Source organism: Polypterus senegalus, chromosome 11, assembly GCF_016835505.1.
Source record: "Polypterus senegalus isolate Bchr_013 chromosome 11, ASM1683550v1, whole genome shotgun sequence".
Taxonomy (NCBI): Eukaryota; Metazoa; Chordata; class Cladistia; order Polypteriformes; family Polypteridae; genus Polypterus; species Polypterus senegalus.
The window spans coordinates 99,529,479-99,551,682 of record NC_053164.1 but is presented as its reverse complement, the minus strand read 5'-3'; the positions used below and the strand labels follow the sequence as shown (position 1 = coordinate 99,551,682).

Sequence of the window (22,204 nt, the reverse complement as noted above, 5' to 3'; positions counted from 1 at the left end):
AAATATTGCACTGTGTGTGCCCAAATGGGTTCAAAGTACTGCTCACAGAGTGAGCCGATCAATAAGAATTCACTGGTGGCAAGTGCTGATGGAGGGGTTCTGCCTCTTTTACACCACAGCTCATGTGAGGTCGATTGAGGAATACTGCCAGATCTCATTTGCAGTAAATCCTCAGTTAGCTCTCCTGTCAGCTGAAGTATTGAATGGAAGACATAAAATACTAGAATTGTGTAGCTTCTTCAGATTTGAGGACAGCATAGCAGACAGAAGAAGCCCTTTGGAAAACTCCCTTACATCCATTTTTGGAATCCATTACAGGGAGCTGTAATAAATCTCGTGCAAGGCAGGAATAAATCCTGAATGGGATGGCAGTTTACTAGAGAGTAGACTTCTAATCAGGCCATTTATAAAGGCAAATTAGAGTAACATGCATGTCTTTGCAACATTTTAGAAAACCGAAAGGCCCAAAGAAAACACATAGAAGATTGTGCAGACTTCATACAGACAGTAACAAGGAAGGGGGCTAACTGAGGTCTGTGGAGTTCTGAGGTAACAGTAGTAATCACGGTGGAATAGTGGCACAGTGGTAGTGCTGCCTCTTGGTAAGGAGACCAGAGATTGTGTCTTGGGTCCTCCCTTTGTGGAGTTTGCATGTTCTCCCATTCAGTCGTCCAGGCTGATGTTTACTCAATTATGTGGACATCTTTGGATAAAAGCATCAGCTAAGCAAACAGATATACTGTATTCTCAATGTAGAGAGTTCCTATGTTTTGTTACAGAAGCACAGCAGAACTTGGGAGAACTTTAAGCATTTGGGGAAAATGCAGTGAAACTGCTCCTTAAAACATTAGTTATTTGCTACAGTGAATCAGGAAGTATTCAGACCCTTTCACTTTCTGCGCACTCAATTGTGTTGTAAATTTAATTTGAAATGGTAAATTTGTGATTTTTGCTCTTTGATGTACTCAATAACCCATAATGACAAAGTGAAAACACATTTACAGAAAGATTTTCAAATTTATGAAATCTGTCATTTGTATAAGCCCTTGGATATGGCACTCCAAATTGTGTTCAAGTAACTCCTTTTTCCTTTAATTATCATTCAGATGCTGTATGTCTAGAACTTAGAGTTCACTCTTTAGCAAATTGAATCGATTGAACATTGTTTAGAAAGGCACACAGCTGTGTATACAAGTTTCCAAAATCCACACTTCATGCCAGGACAAAAACCAAGCTATGAGGTCCATGGAGCTCTCTATAGATTTTTGCAATCAAATTGAGGTGTGACACATCGATCAAGGCAAGGATATAGAACCAATTCTCAAGCTTTAGTTGTTCCCAGGAGCATAGTGGCTTCAATAATTGTAAAATGGAAGAAGAGAAGTCTGGAACCACCAGGATCTTTCTAGAGTTGGCCATTTGGCCAAATTGAAAAACCAGCCAAAATGGGGCTTGGTCAGAATGGTAACCAAGAACCCAATGACCACTCAAACAGAGTTTCAGAAATCCTCTGCTGAGATGGGAGACCCCTTTAGAAGGAAAATAATCTAAGCAGCACTCCATAAATCAGGCAATTGTGGCAGAGTGGCTAGATGGAAACCACTCTTAAATAAAAGGGATATGACAACCCACTTTGAGTTTACCAAAAAAAGATTTAAAGGACCCTGGTCTGATGAGACAAAAATTGAACTCTTTAGATAGAACCCGAAGCTCTATGTCTGGTCAAGACCAGACACTTCTCACCTCCTGCCTAATATCATCCCTATGGATGAAGCATGGCGGTTGCAGCACCATACTATGGGAGTGCTTCCCAGTGGCTCAAAATGAAGACTTAAGAAAAACAAGAATACAGCCAAATACAGAGTAGTCCTTGAAGACTTCATAATGGCGTGACAGTTCACCTACCAGCACAACAATGACTGGAAGCATACATCCAAGATAATGCTAGAATGGCTTCAACACAACTCTCTGATGGTCCTTGGGCAGCCCAGCCAAAGCTCAGACTTAAACCCCATAGAAAATCTGTGGAGAGATGTGAAGTTAGCAGTTTACAGACACTTTCATCCAGTCTAACTGACCTTGGGAGGATCAGCCAGGAAGAATGATATAAACTCCCCAAATGCAGGTAGAGGCTTACCCAAGAAGATTCAAAGCTGTAATTGGCAGATAGGAGATAATGAAACCAGTAAAATTAGAAAGTGTTGCAGCGTCCCAGTCAGGTTGTGGCCTTTTTGGTTTTAAGTGACTGTTTGGTCCGATTGACGGAAGGCGGAGTACAGCACAGAAGACTGATAGTGGGGTATTGATTAATGCAGCAAGGGTAAGACACGGGGGATGAGGGGTTGGAGAGGGTGCTAGAAAGTTGTGTTTGGGGTTACGAAGTCAGTGATTGTTCAAGTAAAACTTTTGTGACACGTTTTCATGCCAGTCGCTACAGTATCAAAGAAAATATAGAAAAGATCGCATTACCGAAAAACAAAAGGTGATTAACCATCAGAACCAGGTGTAATTGAAGAAAGAGCAGGACAAATCAAGGTCAGAAATAAAAGGCAAAGAGTAGAGTCTTTTTGCATTCGCATTATTCTTATGCACAAAACGTAGATTTACACAATAATAGACCATACGCTAAAAGAATCTGTGGTCCCGCAACAGTTAAAGCAACAAGAAACCACAATTCGGGCAGGTGTAGCCTATATTTATGATCACGGAGAAGCGATACAACATAGAATCGAAAGAGCTAAACGATCGGACGTATTTGAAATTATACAGCCAATAATGGATACATATCTATACGTCCAAAAGTATCGCACTTTACACGAAATCTATCTGCAAAACACAAACAAAGAAGTTTTCTTGGATTTCTCTATGAATCAAAAAGATCACGGCCAACATGTGACAAGTTATCAGCGATAATAGTTTCGAAAGACGGAAATATCAAAAACAGAGTAGATATTTGTGTTTATCCGAAAGCAGAACATGAATTGACATTTCTTTCTAATAATTCACCACATTCTGATCCATTACTCTTTCCCTTGCTTTTCCCAGATGGAGAAACAGGATGTTCATACAATATGAAACACGCAAATTCAGAAAAACGAATAACACCAACACAATATTTCGGGGCAAAATTATCGATACGTTCCAATGTATTTAACCCACTTCTGTCATCTCAACGTCTTTCGCAGCACTACATTATTAATGCGTATCTAAAAGTCGAAGCTAATCGTCTTTTCTTTATTAAATCGAATCAAGCAAAACTTTAGGCGGAACATATGCAAGGACTAATTGATCACGTTCAAAATTCAATTATCAATAGTTCAGACAAATTCAAAATAGGTAAAGCAGTAATATTAACATTCTCATATCAAGGTAGTCCAAGAGCATTGCAACAGTTATATCATGATGCAATGGCAATATCCAGAACTACTGGTCGGCCAGATTTATTTATTACAATGACGTGCAATCCACAATGGCCAGAAATACAGAGATTCTTGAAAACAATGCCACCAGCTATCGGCGCTGGATATTCTGACTTTCGTGAGTAGATTGTTTTATCAGAAAATCTTAATTTTATTGAAAGAACTCGAAAAGGTGTTCGGGAAAATCCGAGCATACAGTTACACAATCGAATTTCAAAAACGAGGTTTACCTCACATGCGATTATTGGTTACTTTACAAAAAAAATTATTAACTGCTGATGTTGTAGATTATTTTGTCTGTGCTGAAATTCCAAACAGAAAGACAATCCTGAATTATGGTACACAGTCATTAAACACATCTCACGGACCTCATTTAAAAGATTCAGCATGTTGGGACTCGAAAGAAAAAATGATAACACAGATCGCATTGTCGCAAACAAAAGGAAACTAGTTAACATCTTACAAGCGTGTATCCGGAAAACCAAACACGGGGGTTGGCGAGCGAAGCGAGCAGGGGGCAAAGCCCCCTAGTCATTTAAAAATAAAACTAAAGTACAATGGAGTGTGCAGAAAGTGCAGAGGTCTGAGCCCTTCTGATTACCACTGTGAAGTACTGTACGTAACATAAATACTCATACATTTTCATACTCACCCTTCCAATTTTGTACAAAGTACTTTTAATTGCAACATAGACTGATAGGATTGGGCACAATGTCGGAACAGAACACAGATGGTATCCTGGACCACCAAAGAAAAATCACAGATGTGGTCCATCAACACTGGGACAGTGTTTGGAATGCTGGGGGAAACCAACAAATAGACAAAGACATACTGTAGCACACTAACATACAGGAGGCATACGTCTGGAATTCAAAACACCTTTAGAAATTAATATTACCCACAGAATACTCCTGCGAATTATTGAAATAATGCAGTCAGAATGAAAACAAATGATCCAAGGGTGCTTTATTTATGTTGTATTGGCTTGTTTTATGCGGACAACACAAATTACCAATTTTGTCCCATCATGAAATTAGGAAACATGCAAGTAAGAATTCCATTGTACAATATGCACATGACAATGAACTTGAACTCTTAGGACAAATTGCTTATGAAATGGAATTGAGTTAAAAATGAGCACCACTGAGTTGTTCATGCCTGAAGGGTGCCTCACTACAGTAGTGCTTACATACTGTTAACACTGCATAATGCCTTTCGGTTTACAAAGTTAGAACCCTAAAATTTCCTGGACAAAAGGAATGATGGTTTTAATATTTGGATAAACAAATACTGTAGAAATTGCAGGGCATATACTGTAGCTGATCAGTGTGTATTTATTTTATGCTTCTCTCAGTGCAGCCCCATGAATAGAAATGCATCCTTATTTCAAAAAGTTTTTTTTCTCACACACAGTATTCCAGATCTTATGTTTATTATGAAAATGAAACATTCTGTGTGGACAAGCATCTCACATTGTTTAGTTCTGCAGTATGACTACAGGTTTAAATACCAGCAACACTGCTGTTTGACTTTCACCCACAATTTACTAGTTCCTCCTAAATACTGCTTTCCAATGAATGGCACACTCTCTGGCTGATTACCTTTTATATAATTATCTCAAAGTTTAGATGGTGTTTGTGTGTCACTTGTTATAAATCATACCCAGGATTACAAGCTTAGGCCTTTCTGGGCTCAAATTACTCACTATTTGTTAATCCTTACCAATGTGTAGATCTCTTTAAAATGATACCTTTTAAATGCAGTTGATGAACACAATTTCAAAAAACAGTGCAGAAATAGTCATGGCTAGTTTCAGCATAATTGTTACTTTACAAGACAGTTCCCATGGCCGTATCAGTAGGAAAGTGATTCTTCTGAAAGTATGACTATGGATCGTTCATTGTTAAATAAACGTGCCTGTCATCAGGAAGTATGGCTGTGGATCATTAATTAAATGTGCCCATTATTAGTATAAACTCTCATTCTGTGCATGTTTTGGTCTTTGCATGTCAGTGTTCGTTAACAGTGTTATTCATGATGTTGCAAAGTGGTAACAATTAGCGCAGTATCCATCTTCTCTCTCTTCATCTTCTACTTTGAATATTATTAGTATTATTATTAATATCGTTATTATTATCATCTTTGTGGCGAAGCTTCACTGTTAGCATCAGATAACTATAAAATGTCATCATGAGTGTTAATTTGCTTCATTTCTAGCTGTGGCCTCCTACTGGGACAAGGACACAGGCTCTGAGGTAGGACAAATTCTTATTCTACTCATATATTTAGTGCAATTCCTAGGTGTAATTCTGAGATACTTGATAAATTTGGACCCTTGTCTGACTTTCTACTTTAGAAAATATTAAGGCAAAAGTGGTAAATGAATTCATGCCACCTCCTGATATTTAAGTCAGGCTTGCTGTTGTTCTGTGTTTGCTTTGCAATGTGTTAATTAATTAACTGACATAATTTTGTTTCCATTTTGCATGATACTTTTATTGCTGTTTCCATTTTGCATATTTGTTTTTTTTACATTTTTTTTATTCTAGTGTTCATTGCCCGACGTTTCATGAATCTTGTTGGTATCACGATATGCGCTTGCTTGGAAAGTGATGCACGTGCCACATAACCACTAACTAACAGGGTGGCCATATTATTAAAGATGGCTACAGAATCAGAAATTTGTAAAAATAAACAAATATACAGTAAAGACAACATTTGTGAAAAAAAACAGTTTTTTTTCTCCTTAGGAATATCAAGGTTTACAGTTCTGGTTTTGGATCTGTCTACAAGTTTAGCCCTTTCTGATTAACATTACCATTGATCTTTTGTCTCACCATGTTTGACTTTAGTGCACCTGAATTCCCTTGAGGAATGACCCTAAAATACCTGATGCTTAATTAATTAAAAGTGGTCTGTCAGGACTTATTTGGAAAATCCCAACAACTATGACACATTATCACTGATCCTCTTCAAAGGCAGGCTAAAGTTTTTGTAGTAGCAAACATATTTAACTCCCATGAGGCAATTGCTGAAGAGTGTAATATATTAAGGCACACAAAAACTTTGAAATTCATTATTCAGATATGAATAGGAGACTAAAATGATACTCCATTTAAAGTGGCTCTGAATTTCATCTGAACAATATGGGAAATAGATTTATGCGAAATGTATTGAATTTTTACAGTAAGTCTATCTGATCTTAATTCAAAACATAAAAAAAAACTTGTTAAAAGATAATTATGCATCTAAAATGCTGTCATGTGTTCAGCTGATGAAATATTTGACTCTGAGTACAATATACAAAACCCAATTCACCATTATTTGAGACCCTTAATGAATAGGGGTTGTGGGTCGAGGTTATTACAAATCCTGGTAGCTTTCCAAATGTTAAACTGGAAAAGGCAGCAGTAATACACACACAGTAATATTTCATCATTGTCACAAATCATAATGAAGTTAAACTTTTCTCGAGCATTTTCAAAACACACCAGTTTCTCAGTGACTGAAGTCTCATCAAAGAAATATTTTTTGCATGAAGATGTGTTACGTGCTATTCTGTTGAAAGTGGCCAGGCCTAGTGCAAAATGCACAGCCCTCTGATGCTATGCAATTTAATAAAGCACAGTGAAGCAAAACAAAAGGAACTAAACAGTACAATAATTCATGCGTTAATTTTCTCTTAATTTGAATCCCAGCATTACCATCACCCAACAACACATCACCCTGAACAGCAAACAAAAATACCATTAGGAAACAAAAGTCATAAGCCAAAGGCCACCTCCTTGTTACTTGTGAAATGTACAACATTCACCAGTGAACAAAAAATTGACACATTAAAAAAGGCCATTGCTTCATTCATCTGCTTAATGCTTATGTGTAACCCTCTAAGCAATAATCCTAAATAGTTCCAATTTATATTCTTTATAGTAGAAAAAAATATTTTAACAACAAACATTTTAAGAGAAAACATTTTGTGATTCAGTGGACCATCAAATGTATTCAAACTGTGTTTCTTGACAAAAGTTCTTACCATGATTGATACCTTGAGCTAGCTTCCATTTCAAAGGCTGCTCAGGTTTCTCTTTACCATAAGACCCAAACCTAGATAATTAAGATTTTGCCCAATGGACCTGACTGCCACATAAATACAATTTATGTGCCCACAAGCAATTACAGCCAAAGGTCAAGCCATAGAAAATGTTGAGAGAGTTGACATACAGCTGAAAGGGAAGCTCAGGGGTTCTCTCCTTTGTCCCTGTTTCGGTTAAGGCTACCCCAGCCATGTGAAATATCTCCATTAGGCTCTTTCTGCCTGTGAATTACTCGAACTCTCTTCTGTTTCCTTCGTTTGTGGCTCTTGCCGACTACTTCGTCTGGGTGATCACTTAGAGCATCTGAGGACTCATCAATGAATGCTAGATTTTCCCAAAGGCAGTCCAAAGGCTTGGAACAGTCTATGTCCTTATCTAATGAACAATCCTTCTCATTCATTTCTTCAATGACAGGTTCCTCTACTGGTCTAGACTTCATTTCCCTTGAATCCAATGAACCAGAGCAAGACTTCTCCTTGAAATCTACATCATACATACTTCCCACCTCCTCCTCTTCCTCTTCCTCCTCCTCCTGATTCTGTTCCTCTTTTGTGGTTGACAGATAATCACTCCTAAGCGCATTTTCTTTGAGAAGGGTTTCTGTGTTTGGTTTTCCCTTACGACTAATTTTAAATCCTCCTTTTTGGAAACGTTCATTCAGATCCATACCACGATGTTTTAGGTCCACTGACATGTTTTGTGTCCAATTGGAAGCATGTGCTGTCAGTCCTTCCATCTGTTAATTATAAGAGAAAGAAGTTAAAGGTTACTGCAAAATAATACTTCACCAAAACAAAAATTCTAAAGTCATGTCAAATTCTGAAGTCCTCAAGTCTTTTGAGCTCCTCACACTTTCATGAAGCCAAGGAAATTCGCGAAACCGGCTTTTTTTGTTGTCTCATAGCAGCAGTCTTATTTTTTGATTATTACCCAAAGCTCATGATCATAGATGATGATGGGGATGTACCAGTTATATAAGATAAATTGCACACACAAGTAAATGACTTTGCATAGAAGGATGCTCACCTCAGCACGGGTCTTTTTGGATAGTACCCTTAACCAGTTCCCAATCATGGTCAGAATGGAGGCAAAGTATGCCAATCCCAGTAAGATCCAAAACCACACGAGGGGTTTATACCAGTGACTCTCATTATCATTCCCTGTACCACCTGCATGAAGTGCAGAACAAAGACAGATCTACGTCAGAATTAATTTATTTCTGATAAACTGTAGTGTAATTTCTACAGATGGTTATAAGTCCAAATCCTATTTTATTTCAACTTGTAAGTGAAGACCATAAAAAACTAGTACTGGGGTAAGTCATTTAATTTTTATGCATTTTCACATGTATGCTTTAGCTGTTATTTACACAGCAACAGATCGATCATTTAAAGGAAATTCTAAAATATCATTAATCAAAACAATAACAAAATCAAGTTCAATATGAAGTCATGTGTATACTTATACTACACATGCTTAATTTTCTATAGTAGTGCAGCAACATTTCTTCATTTGCTCATGAAAAGAAGGACAAACCTCTCTAGGCCTGAAATGTAAGGATTATGTGGGGACTTAAACCAGGTTCTCAAAGGCATCAACAAAAGTGGAAGCCGTATTCTTCCAGCCAAACTATATATTAAAATGTCGTGTAACTAGAGGGCTTTGCCCCCTGCTCGCTTTGCTCGCCAACCCCTGTGTTTGGTTAATCGGATATACAATTTTTATTTTTTTTCTTTGGAATTGTTACAATTTCATTATTTGCACTTTTACTTAGAAGCTTCATTAAAACCAATATTTTTTGGAGACACATTGTGACAACGCAACATATAACTGCCTTTTAGTGAATATTGTTTCAGTTTCTCTAATAAATAATCTGACTTTTTCTAATGTTTGTCCCTGTGATTTATTGATTGTCATAGCAAAAGCTATCCTCATGGTAAACTGTAAACATTTTAATACGAATGGCATATCGCAATCTCCATTGATGTGTAATGATGTTCTCGGAATATATACATTACCTTTCTTTTTGCCTGTTAAAATTTGCATCGCTTCTCCGTGATCATAAATATACACCTGACCGAATTGTGTATTCTTTGAAATTCAACTTGTCATTGCTTTAACTGTTCCCGGGACCACAGAGTCTCATAGCGTATGGTCTATTATTGTGTAAATCCACCTTTTTTGCATTGAATGATGCGAATGCGAAATGACTTTGTTGTCAACTCTTTGCCTTTTATTTCTGACCTTGATTTGTCGTGCTCTTTTTTCAGTTACACCTGGTTCTGATGATTAATCACCGTTTGTTTTTCGGTAATGCAAACTTTTCTATCTTTTCTTTGATACTATACCGACTGACGTAATAAAGTGTCACAAAAGGTTTACTTGAACAATCGCTGACTTCGCAACCCGAAACACAACTTTCTAGCACCCTCTCCAATCCCTCATCCCCTGCGTCTTGCCCCCTTAACCGCATCAATCAATACCCTGCTATCAGTCTTCCGTGCTGTACTCCACCCTCCCTCAATTGGACCGAACAGTCACTTAAAACCAAAAAGGCCTTAACCTGGCTGGGACGCTACAATGCTTTTGAATTTTACTGCTTTCATATTCTGTACCTTTCTCTGCATGTGTGTCGCACCATCGTTTGTTTGAGCCTTTTGAATTCCACTGCTTTCATAATCTCTTATCTGCCTTATTTTCTCTCCAACGCCTTTGGGTCTCTATTCTCCGTATTGTCCTTATATGCTTTATATGTGCTGAGAGCACAGGATCTGTGTGTATTACGTGCTTTTTACACGACTGAGTGTTTTTGATGGGTGTGCTCTTATATGATATCTTTTGTAAGCAGGGAGTGCCTTTCAAGAATCTCATGTTCCACATCCCTGCGAGACGGCCCTGGGACAATCTCTTGGCACCAAGTCTCATGTTTAAGGTCCCCGCGAGATGCTCTGTGGCAAGTCTCTTTTGTCTCATGGGTCTTTTAAATGTCTACCGATAACTTCCGAGAAGATCACGTATCGTCGCCTTACTTCTAGGATTTCTTTTTATAATAGAGAGATATGCTTATGGAAATCACTAGAAATAAGCAAGTCAAGTAATTTTATTTATAAAGCACATTTTAAAAACAACATTAGTTTTACCAAAGTGATGTGCTATAACCAGTGAAGTGAATACACTAGAAATACATCAAATACACAAAAGCAAAAGAAAATAAAAACAATATGCAACTAAATAAGAAAACAATCAAGTAAAATAATAATAAAAACAATTAGGAAAGAATAAATAAAAACAGTAAAAACAAGCCAAACCAAGATATTAGATTAAGCAAAATCAAGAGCTAATGAATAAAAGGGACATTCAAGTGACATTTGAAAGTGTCAGTAGACAGGGATAATCTAAATTATCTGCCTGGGTGCAGCAATAGAAAAAGCACAATCACCTTTTAATTTTAGACATGACTTTTGAATGAACAACAATTGATGGTTGATGATCTAAGACAACTTGGGTAAGTGTAAGACTGGAGATATACTGTTGAGCCAGACCATGTAGGATTTTAAAAACAAATAATAAAAAAAATGTCTCAAACTGGACTCTAAATTTTACTAGTAGCCAGTATAGTGTGGTTGGCACTGGAAAATGGAAGCTTGTGGCAGCCTCAGATACAGAGAATTATAATAGTCCAGTCTGCATGTGATAAAAGCTTGCATGTAGCAATAGATCCATTCATCCATCCATTATCCAATCCGCTATATCCTAACTACAGGGTCACGGGGATCTGCTGGAGCCAATCCCAGCCAACACAGGGTGCAAAGCAGGAAACAAACCCCGGGCAGGGCACGCACACACACTAAGCACATTTTAGAATCGCCAATGCACCTAACCTGCATGTCTTTGGACTGTTGGAGGAAACCCACGCAGACATGGGGAGAACATGCAAACTCCATGCAGGGAGGACCTGGGAAGCAAACCCAGGTCTCCTAACTGCAAGGCTGCGTCACAGTGCCGCCCGCAATTGATCTTAACTGGAAAATCTTCCCCTTTATAACTGCACTTATTTGTTTGTCAAATTTCAATGAACGGTCAAAGATAACACCAGCATTTTTAACGTGTGGGCCAAGATGTACAGAGTGGGAACCAAATTGATCTTTAAGGTTTTTAATGTAGCTGGGGGACCAAAAAAAATTATTTCAGTTTTGCTCTCATTAAGCGAGAGGAAGTTAAACTCCATCCAGTTTTTAACATCCTAAAGACAATTAGAAAGAGCCGTCAGAGAGGAGTGATATCCAGGTTGTAATGGAAAACAGAGCTGTGTATCATTAGCATAGCAATTGTATTGAATGTTGTAGCGAATGCCGGTCAACTCAAGGGGAAGCATGTAAAGGGAAAAAAGGACAGGGCTTCATTAGATTCTTGTGATATCCCACATCTAAAAGGTACATTAGAACAACGGAAAAATTTAGATGAGAACAGGCCATTCAGCCCAACAACACTCCTACAGTCAACAGTCCTATCCACTTAATTCCTCCACAACAGCATCAAGTCTGGTTTTGAAGGTCTCTAAAGTCCTGCAGTCCACCACATTACACATTAAGTCATTCCATGTGTCTATGATTCTCTGGGTGTAGAACAATTTCTTCATGTTTTCTTGAAATTTACCCTTAACAAATTTCCATCTACAGTATGCCCCTGTGTTTTTTCTTAAGTCATTTTAAAGTAACATTCTCAATCCACTGATTCCATTCATAAGTTTAAACACTTCAATCATGTCATCTGTCATTTATGATACATACATACATACACACATAAACAGGAGTGACTCTAGCACTAACATTATCATCACAAAATTCAGATTCCTGCACCATCACATTTCCTTAATAATTCCTTTATTAATTTACCTGGCTAAATAACAAAGATGAGGATAATAAAATAGTTGGATACACACTTTTAGGAACAATACAGAGAACATAAAACGTTGAGGGTTATTACTTATTTCAAACAGAATTTACAGTAAATGCAAGTCTTCTTTAGTTGGAGGTTGACCCAAATCTTAGTGAGGACATCTGGATGCGTCTGGAAAGCATTATGGAAAGAGGCCTTATTTTAGGAGTGTGCATTTGATCCTGCAATGCAGACAGTAATTTCAATGTGCACCTTTTTAATATTATTATAAAGGCAAGTTTACACAGGGACATTATAGTCATTGACGGACTTTAACTACCCAAATATTAACTGGGGTAACCTTGCAAATAGTGCAACACAAGACCAGAGTTTTTAGACATAATCAGTGACTGTTTCTTAACACAGTATGTTAATTCATCAACATGGGGGAAGCCTGTCAAGATTTTGAATTTTGTAATAATCAGGACAGAATTGAGGGTACGGAGGTGATTGAACCATTAGGGTTAAGTGACCATAATATAATACAATTTTCAGTGTTTTGGCAGAGTGCACATGCAAAAACCCAAACTGTTGAGTTTAACTTTGGTAGGGAAAATTTTGAACAGAGGTTGCAAAGTCTAAGGGGGGTAAACTGGGACGAGCTTTTAAGTCTGGAGTCCATTGAGGAGCAGTGAAACAGGTTTAAAAACGTTTTACATATAATGCAGCACAGGTACATCCAAAAATTTGGAATTAATATAAATTAAAAAAAAAACTCTGCAATGAGTTAACAAGGACATGAAAAAGAGGCAGCAAAGGAAAAACAGCAGTTGTTTAAGTCGCATAAGACTAATAACTCCAATATGAATCATAGGGCGCATGAGAGCATGAGGGCAACCATTAAGAAGGAGGTTAATGAGCAGGGGTAGTACTAAGAACATCAATACATGCAGTAATTCAATAACCTCTACAGTCTGCCATTACGTGTTAAACTAGCTTAGTTAAGCTTGAACGAAAACACCTCTGCAACCAATTATAACTCTTTATAAACAGTTTTGACCCAGCTTAATGGAGCTGTAGTATGTTTAAGCTCTAAAATCCCATGGCAGTGTGAAGTTCACCCACAGATAACTTGAATAATTCACACACCCTGTAATGTTGTGAATGGACAAGTCTCTTCAGTGCCTCAAATTAGAACAGATTGACTTTGAACAACACAAAGTCAGGATTGTCACTGTTTGCCATGTGCTTTCCTCAGCTGCTGATACTCAAAAGTGCATGTTTTCCCTTATTAAGATCTATCAATTGTGAGTGCCAAGCAGGAGAATCATAAAAACATATTTTATGCTCATCTCAGGAAAGAATTCCCTAGACTTCACACTACCTCATTTGTTCATGCATCCATTTTCTAAGCAGCTTTTTTTTTTAGTTCAGGAAGCTGATGCCATCTTCAGTAGGATGTGAGCAGTTCCTGGAAAGGCCACCAGTATATTGCAGAGCACAATCACAAACACCCCCATTTACTCACATGAAGCTAACTTAGAGTCCGCTAATAACCTAACCTGAAGATTGTTGGTAATGTGACCCATGCAGAAATCTCGGCATTGTACCATCCTACTGTCTCAAAAGAAACAGAAAAAAATTTTAGAGAAGGGCCAGGAGAAAAGACTCGGTTAAAAGAATTACACTAAAGTTTTAACCAAAAGCCTAGCTGATTTGTCAACAGTTCCTAAATGCTATCCATAAATCTTGGTTCAATGAAACAATCCTGGAGGATCATGGGATGTGTTACTCAAAAATGGCAGTGTCCAAAATAAATAATAATGGCCTTGCATTTGGTGAGAAACATTAATTATTTTTTAACGGAAAGATATGACAGTGACATTGAATTCTAGAAAACTAACAATTAATGTAAACTTTGTCTAAAAAGGCCACAAAAAATGAATATGATTATGAATGAATAAACACCCACTCCACCTGGGTGTTTTTCTGTATTTCTTGTTAATTTTGCAATGCCATTTAAAGCACTAAAATGCATGCATTTAGATTTTAAAAAATCACATTAGATAAACTTGTCTGCTAAATAAGGAAAAATTGCAGTAATTAACTAACCTGATATTTTCTCAATCTGGCTTTATCAGGACTCCCACTGTTCTTATTTATTTACTTCAAAGTATTACACACACCCCAACATGTTAACTTTTATCAGCAGTGGTTACCTGCAACATAGTCCCCAAATCCAACAGTCGTCAAAGTGATGATGACAAAATATACTGCCTCTAGAAAAGTCCATTCCTCTACTTTCTGGAAGATGACTGTTGGTAAGGCAACAAACAGTAAGCAGCCGATCAGGATAAATAGTACAGCAGAGATCACTCGCACAACTGTAGGGCTGACATGCCATTTCTGAGAGACAGAAAGAGAAAAACAGAGAGACAATGAGATTTAAAATTTTATTTCAGACGAAAGCATCTCTTGTCAGACCTGGTTTGCTTCAATTTAGCATCATCAAAAACAGACTAATAAAGAAATGAGAGGCTGCCAAAATTTGACAATTAATCAAATGTCTTGTCTTTAACCTTACATACATGTTCCTACATTTGATTTGCCTTAGTTTTAGTCTCAGTATTTATGTTGCAATTTATTTTAAAATGATGTCAGAAGAACCCGTCTGCTCAGCTTTAGATATGCATTCATAAAAATGACAGACTAACAGCATTCCATTCAACATTAGGAAAATGGTGATGATGGTGTGTTGTAAACATTACTGTGGCAATTTGTACTAACATGAAGTGACAATCCTTATACCCTTTGAATATAAGACGATAAGATCTGTGTGATCATTTCATCGGCTAATCCAACATTGGCCTTGAGGTATAGTAAATAACAAGTTTAATGTAAAAATGCAAAGACCTGCAGCTTTATTCATTACTGATTTAAGTGCGTGGTGCAATGTCTTACTGAGTTATTATCATACCACCTTACTTTGAAAAAGGAAAAAGTTTTAAATTTTACATTTCATTCCATTGCTATGCCGATGATATGCAGCTCTATGTGAGACTGAATTCAACTTCTTTTACACCTCCATCAACTCTTTCCTCTTGCTTGGATGAGATTAAGGTCTGGATGTCCAAGAACTTCTTCAAGCTGAACAGCACTAAAACTGAAGGTCTTTAAATTGGCACCCTCCATCAACTTCGATCCTCTGTAAATTGTATTTCCGTTTCTGACTGTACCATTACCCATTCCCCTTCTGTTACAAATCTGAGTGTCAGGTTAGACTCCCATCTGTCATTTGATACACGTCATCACCTTTGTAAAATTGCATTCCTTCATCTCAGAAACATAGCCAAACTCCATCCCTACCTCTCCCTCAGTGATGCTGAAAAGCTGGTTCATGCCTTTGTCTCATCCAGGCTGGATTATTGTAATGCACTCCTCATCGGGATCCCCAGCAAGAGCCTTCAAAAGCACCAACAAATTCAAAATAGTGCTGCAAGAATCCTGATGAGGGTGCGGAAATATGAACACATTTCACCAATCCTTCGGTCACTTTATTGGCTCCCTATCCACCTCCATATCAAATACAAACTCTGTTTGTTTACTCACCAGTGTATCCATGGAAATGCTCCACAATATCTTAAGGAACTCCTTATACTAAAATCCACTGCAAGAAACCTCCGTTTTGCAAATACCCACTGCCTTCACCCCCCTGTGACCAAACTTCGTACAATGGGTGACCGAGCCTTTGCAGCCGCTGCTCAACGGCTCTGGAATGCCCTACCAGAGTGCCTGAGAACACAGGAGATTGTGGGCTGTTTTAAAAAAACAGCTAAAGACTTTTCTATTTAGGAAAGCTTATTAACAAGAATGCTACTAATTGTTGTTTTATCTCTGTTTTTATCTTGCTTTGCCTTTGTTTAAACTTTTTATGTAGTACTTTGAGATTTACTACTAATGTAAAGTGCCCTATAAATAAAATTCATTATTATTATTATTATTATTATTATTATTATTATTATTATTATAAATGGTAGTGTACAATTGCCAATGTGAATAATATTTCTGCTGAAGATCAATTTCTGCTTTTCCATGTGAATAACTTTGGCTTTTGTTGATGATCAATGCAAAACGCAATTTAATTGGAAACTCTACTCTTTGGAATGGTTTATTAGTAGTAATTTTAATTATTTATGACCACACCGCTTTGTGCCCTTAGTTTTCAGCTTCCCTGCAACACTGCTAAGGATAAAGCAAGTTTAGAACAGGGATGGATGACTATTTTATTACTATTATTATTATTATATATTAATGATTTTCATTTGTTTACATCATTCACTCAAGCATTAGATTTTATTTTTTCATCAGTTGTATTTCCAAGCTTCATATTTTTTTTTGCCATAGCCATAACCAGACAATAAAGTTGTAAGCACATTTAGCCAGTCCAAACAGTTAATTAAATGCTTGAAATGCTTATATCTATACTAATAAAAGGCAAAGCCCTCACTGACTGACTGACTCACTCACTCACTCACTCACTGACTCATCACTAATTCTCCAACTTCCCGTGTAGGTAGAAGGCTGAAATTTGGCAGGCTTATTCCTTACAGCTTACTTACAAAAGTTAGACAGGTTTCATTTCGAAATTCTACACGTAACAGTCATAACTGGAACCTACTTATGTACATATATGCTGGCCATAGCCTGCAGCTCCGTCACCGTGTGAGGCGGAGTTGCGTCCCTCATCGTCACGCCTCCCACGTAATTGAGTGCCTGCCCATATAAGACTGTCCATCAGCGGCAATCCAATAGAAACACTCTGCTGCTAAATATTTGCAGGTGAAGGACTGTGCTTATGCAGAGGAAGATGAGATGGTCAGGGTGGTGTTTGACACAAACTCAGCGAAACTGCGAGAGAAACTTTTAAGTGCCGGTCTTAGAAAACATTAAATAAAGCCGTGGACATCAACGAGATAGCACAAGCACAGCTGAGAACCTTTGATGCATGTACTCCGAGTGGCTCACGTGAACTGACTGTGAACGCAGTACGCAGACAAAAAACAACAGCTCCAAAGAGCACTGAACAAAAAACGCATTACACAATTGAGAAGGCAGCAAAAGAATATGAAGCGAGTGACGCATACAAGCATATTCATAAGTGCAGCTACTGCAGAAACAAAGCATATGGTGGAAAACGTCAATGTCCAGCTAAAGGAAGACAGTGTAAAAAAAACCTGTGCATGCAGTGTGTGATGTCTTAAATAAAGAGGACGACGAGCTGTTTATTGATGCAGTAAGAAAGGAATCGATGAATGAAACCTGTTATCTTTACAACGATTGACAAACATGGAATGTAACTTGAACACAACACATCCTCCAAAAAACGAACCTGATTGAAAGAAATAATGATAATCAAATCCTTGATGACAGCAACACTCATAACAGTCACAAAACAATTACATTGACAATCATGTTACGTTATTTTTAAAATGTTTCCTTTTCTTTTTCATTACTTCTTTACCACACTACTTCTCCGCTGCGAAGCGCGGGTATTTTGCTAGTTATATACTAAAAGGCATAAACAGAATACTGAGATGCATCCCCACACCCCCTTCAGTCAGGTGGCCTGGAAATGGTTTAAACGGTTTTAAGAATGCAATTACATGTAAGGACAGGTCAGGTTGGGGAGCATGCACCCCTCACATGACAAAACACCTGAGGAACCTGGAAACAACTATCTATCTGCTGCAGCCAGGTGTTACGTGGGAGTCCTCTTTTCCTGGTCAAATTGCTCAGGTCCTCAACAATGATTCTGTGAGCTGGATCACCCTCCGGGAATTGCACCACATGGCCATAGTGCCATTACTGACACTCCCTTACAATGCAGGACTCCGTGAGCCACTGCTCATTCAATACAAAGTCAAACAAGCAGTACCCAAAGAGACACCAAACTGAAGGAGTCCAGTCTATGTCTCAGGTTACTGGATAGTGTCCATGTCTTGCAACCACATCAACAAAACAGGAAACACAAGGACCTTTTGCAAAGATGTTTGGAGCACCACACACTCCTTTCCAGCAACCTCATGCTCTCCCAATACGTCTACTTACATCACAGGAAAAGTCACCAGAGACATGAATGTTGTGACCAAGGTAAGTAAACCTCTTGACAAGGTCGACGCTCTCTCTGCAGACAGATGCAGTGCTGATGCCTATGCCTATGATGTCATTAAATACCTGGATCTTGGTTTTTATCCAAGACACTCGCAAGCCTAGACACTCAGACTCCTCACTCAGTCTCTCAAGAGCCCTGATCAGAGCACCATTGTTTCTGTGAAGAGCATCATCACAAAAGTCAAGATCGGTGAATCTCTCTTCACCAACAGATGCCCTACAGTGCCTGGACCCCTGGACTCATTGAACAGAGTAGGAGTGAGAACATACTCCGATGAACCCCAGAATCAACAGGGAAAAACACAGAGGTTATGCCTCCTCTCTACACAGCACTCACGGTACCAGTGTAGAGGCTGGCATTGATATCCAGCAACTTTGGGGAGATCCTGCAAAGTCTCAGAATGTCCCACAGGGCAGGTCAATAAACTGAGTCAAAACACTTTATGAAAATCAACAAAGACTACAAAGAAAAATGTAAGAAAACAATGAAATATAAATTAATGTTTAATGGAATATCTCTATATAATACCAATGAACGTGTCATGAAATTTCCACCACAAAATCACAACACAATGTGAGCTGGAGTAATGCTCACACCTAGATGATGTTTGTCAGGAAGTTTACAACATAAAATACACAGATTCAGAAACTTTTTTTTTGGCTGTTACAGGTCTGTTACAGTCAAGTCAGTATATGTTTATGTAGTATATGAGGCAAGATATTAACATGTATTGTACTTGCAACCAGAAGAAGAAAACATTGGCAAAGTGAATAAAGTGTGTTGACTATTTATAAGCACAGCAGATAGTGTATGCATTTCGTAAGTACACAGACTTCCCACACAAATGTTCTTTATTCATTTTATAATCAAACAGTTCAATCATTTTACATTTATTTTAAGATTCCTCAAATCTGACACTTCTGGCCTGGGACAGTAAAGGAAGTAGGAATCACCTGGCCAACAGACTTCAGCAAAGACACTTCATTTCACTTGAGAGCATTTTTTTTTTTACTTTTTGCGAATCAGCAACAACAGCAGTTAAATAGGGATATCCTTCTGCAGCCCAAACATTTCTCATGACATCTTGCTCATATCTTTTACTCTTAATATAACATATTAGACCCAAACCTGTTTAAATCAATTCAGGGATCAGAGCATTTTATTTTTGTATTTTATTTTTTTTAATCTTGTGTTTGGTTTATAAATGAGTACAGTGATCTGAGCCTGCATATTGTGGGGTGCACTGTATAAGAATTACATTAAGTTGAGTCTGTGCTCTACAGCAGAATGAGGCATTGGTTACCAGTGTTGTCTCACTGGTGAGTTTACAGTACTTAAAGTTATCTAGTTTCATCCAATGACACTTGTGTTACTGTAAGTTAAAAGGGGAATCAAAATTTGCCTAAACTGAATGTGTGCAAGTGCATAAACATGCCCTTTAAAGTTAAGCTCCCAACTTGCACCCTAAGCTCTCTAAAAGTGTCCGTAAAATTTGGACTAAACATGATTAAAGAAATCATCAAAGAACCTTCAGAGAAGATACAAACAGAGTATTGACCACCAATAAATCACTCAGATGCACTCTGTTTTCTCCAGATTCTACCATTTGGCACTAGTTGTCTCTGTTACACAGAATGCACTTAGACAGCTGAAGCCAAGTGTGACAGAGAGGTATCTAAGGAGACTCTGAAGGGCCAAATAATTTATCTATGACAAAGTGAAATCAAACCTAGTCAAAAGTTGTGCATAAATGCTGTACAAACTGATAAATAATACCTCTCTTGGTACTTTTTGAGAACAGAGGAACCAATTTTGGTAAATTCCACACTCTCTCATCCTGGGCCAATTTTAAGTCTACAATAAACCTAACATGGTCACCTTAGGAATGTGGTGGCAAAGGTCATGCTGTCAAGAAAAGAAAACCCAAACTCCACACAATCAGTGACATTCTTCTGCCAGATTGAATCTCATTTCAGAATGCTGAAATGATGTTTATCATTGACAGAAAAGTTTCACCCATCACAAATGTAACACCTGTTCTTACCAGGAATATGGCTTCAATTTTTCCAATGCCTTTCCGAAGACCAGTTCCTAGATGGTCTCCAACTCCAGCCAACAGAATTCCAAACATTGGGATCCCAATTAGAGCATAGAAAATACAAAACAGTCTTCCACCATCTGTCTTGGGAGATATATTGCCAAAACCTGAAAGTAAGGTAAAATACAAAAATAAAGCATATGAGATCTCCCACTGTCACAGAGGCAACTGCGTTGTAATACTGATCTATGTTGTTCTCTATTTACTCTACTACAGCCTGTCTCTCTCTGCCTTTACCTAAGTACAGATGTTAAAGCTACAGAGTGACGTGGTTAGGATACATGAAATAAACCACTGGCACTTTATCTTTTAACAACTGACAAACAAAATGATTCATACAAAATTGAATTTGCAGTGACACTTGGTGTTTCATCATACCATATATATTTTCATCTCATCTGCAACCTGTTTTTTTTAATGTACAAAACAGTGGCAAATTTTGTTCTGGTACAGAGCATGAAAAAGGAGATTGCAACAACTTCAGAGGGGATTCTTCTTTACTAAAACCCATTGACCTGGGTGTGTGGCCACTAGGAAGCCTCCACAAGGATCCTGACTGGGACCTTCTTATGGAGCTGGGAAAAGTGAGTGCCAATAATGTTACCTCTAACCCCAAATTAGAGGAATAGGAAAAAATCAGGGGCATAAATGTGTAGACTTTTACCAGTGAGACTTTCTTTAGAAAGATACCTACAGTATATGTGGGAATGAATAACAAGCCCACGAAACATTAAAACCTTACTAATGTGTCAAAATTTACCTAATAATAATTCTTTGCATTTATATAGTGCTTTTTTCACTACTCGAAGCACACAGCAATTGCAGGTTAAGGGCATTGCGCAAGGGCCCAACAGAGCAGAGTCCCCTTTGGCATTGACAGGATTCGAACAGGCAACCTTCCGATTGCCATTGCAGATTCTAGCCTCAGAGCCACCTCGGAAGGAACACACTGGTGCTGTGATCTACATACATTTTAACTGAAGACCAAAAATGTTTGGCTTAAAATGTTTAGCAAATTTTTTGTTTTAATACAAATCTGTGCAGTGGTTTCTTGGTGACACATACAGTACTAGTATTTCAATTACAGTCATGGCCGAAATTATCGGCACCCCTGGAATTTTCCCAGAAGATGCACTATTTCTCCAAGAAAATTGTTGCAATTACAAATGTTTTCATATACACATGTTTATTTCCTTTATGTGCATTGGAACAACACAAAAAAACAGTGAAAAAAAAGCCAAATCTGACATCATGTCACACAGAACTCCAAAAATGGGCCGGACAAAATTATTGGCACCTTTTCAAAATTGTGGGTAAACCATTTTATTTCAAGCATATGATGCTCATTTAAACTCACCTGTGGCAAGAAACAGGTGCTGGCAATATAGCAATCACACCTGAAGCCAGTTAAAATGGAGAAAAGTTGACTCAGCCTTTCTGTTGTGTGTCTGAGTGTGCCACACTAAGCATGGAGAACAGAAAGAAGAGCAGAGACTTGCCTGAGGACTTGAGAACAAAAATTGTGGAAAAATATCAACAATCT

General features: G+C 37.9%; 1 protein-coding gene across 2 annotated transcripts in view; it reads right to left on the bottom strand.

Moving 5' to 3' along the window:
• Positions 1-4,368: 4,368 nt before the first annotated feature.
• Positions 4,369-22,204, bottom strand: part of LOC120539362 (potassium channel subfamily K member 4-like) — a 79,362-nt gene continuing 61,526 nt past the window's right edge. For both annotated transcript variants that reach the window (XM_039769359.1, XM_039769360.1), the window contains exons 4-7: positions 20,608-20,768; positions 14,611-14,797; positions 8,540-8,682; positions 4,369-8,249 (exon numbers count right to left, since the gene is read on the bottom strand). In XM_039769359.1, coding sequence (XP_039625293.1) covers positions 7,656-8,249; positions 8,540-8,682; positions 14,611-14,797; positions 20,608-20,768 — 1,085 coding nt within the window. In that variant the 3' untranslated portion in view covers positions 4,369-7,655. The remainder of the gene's footprint in view (positions 8,250-8,539; positions 8,683-14,610; positions 14,798-20,607; positions 20,769-22,204) is intronic.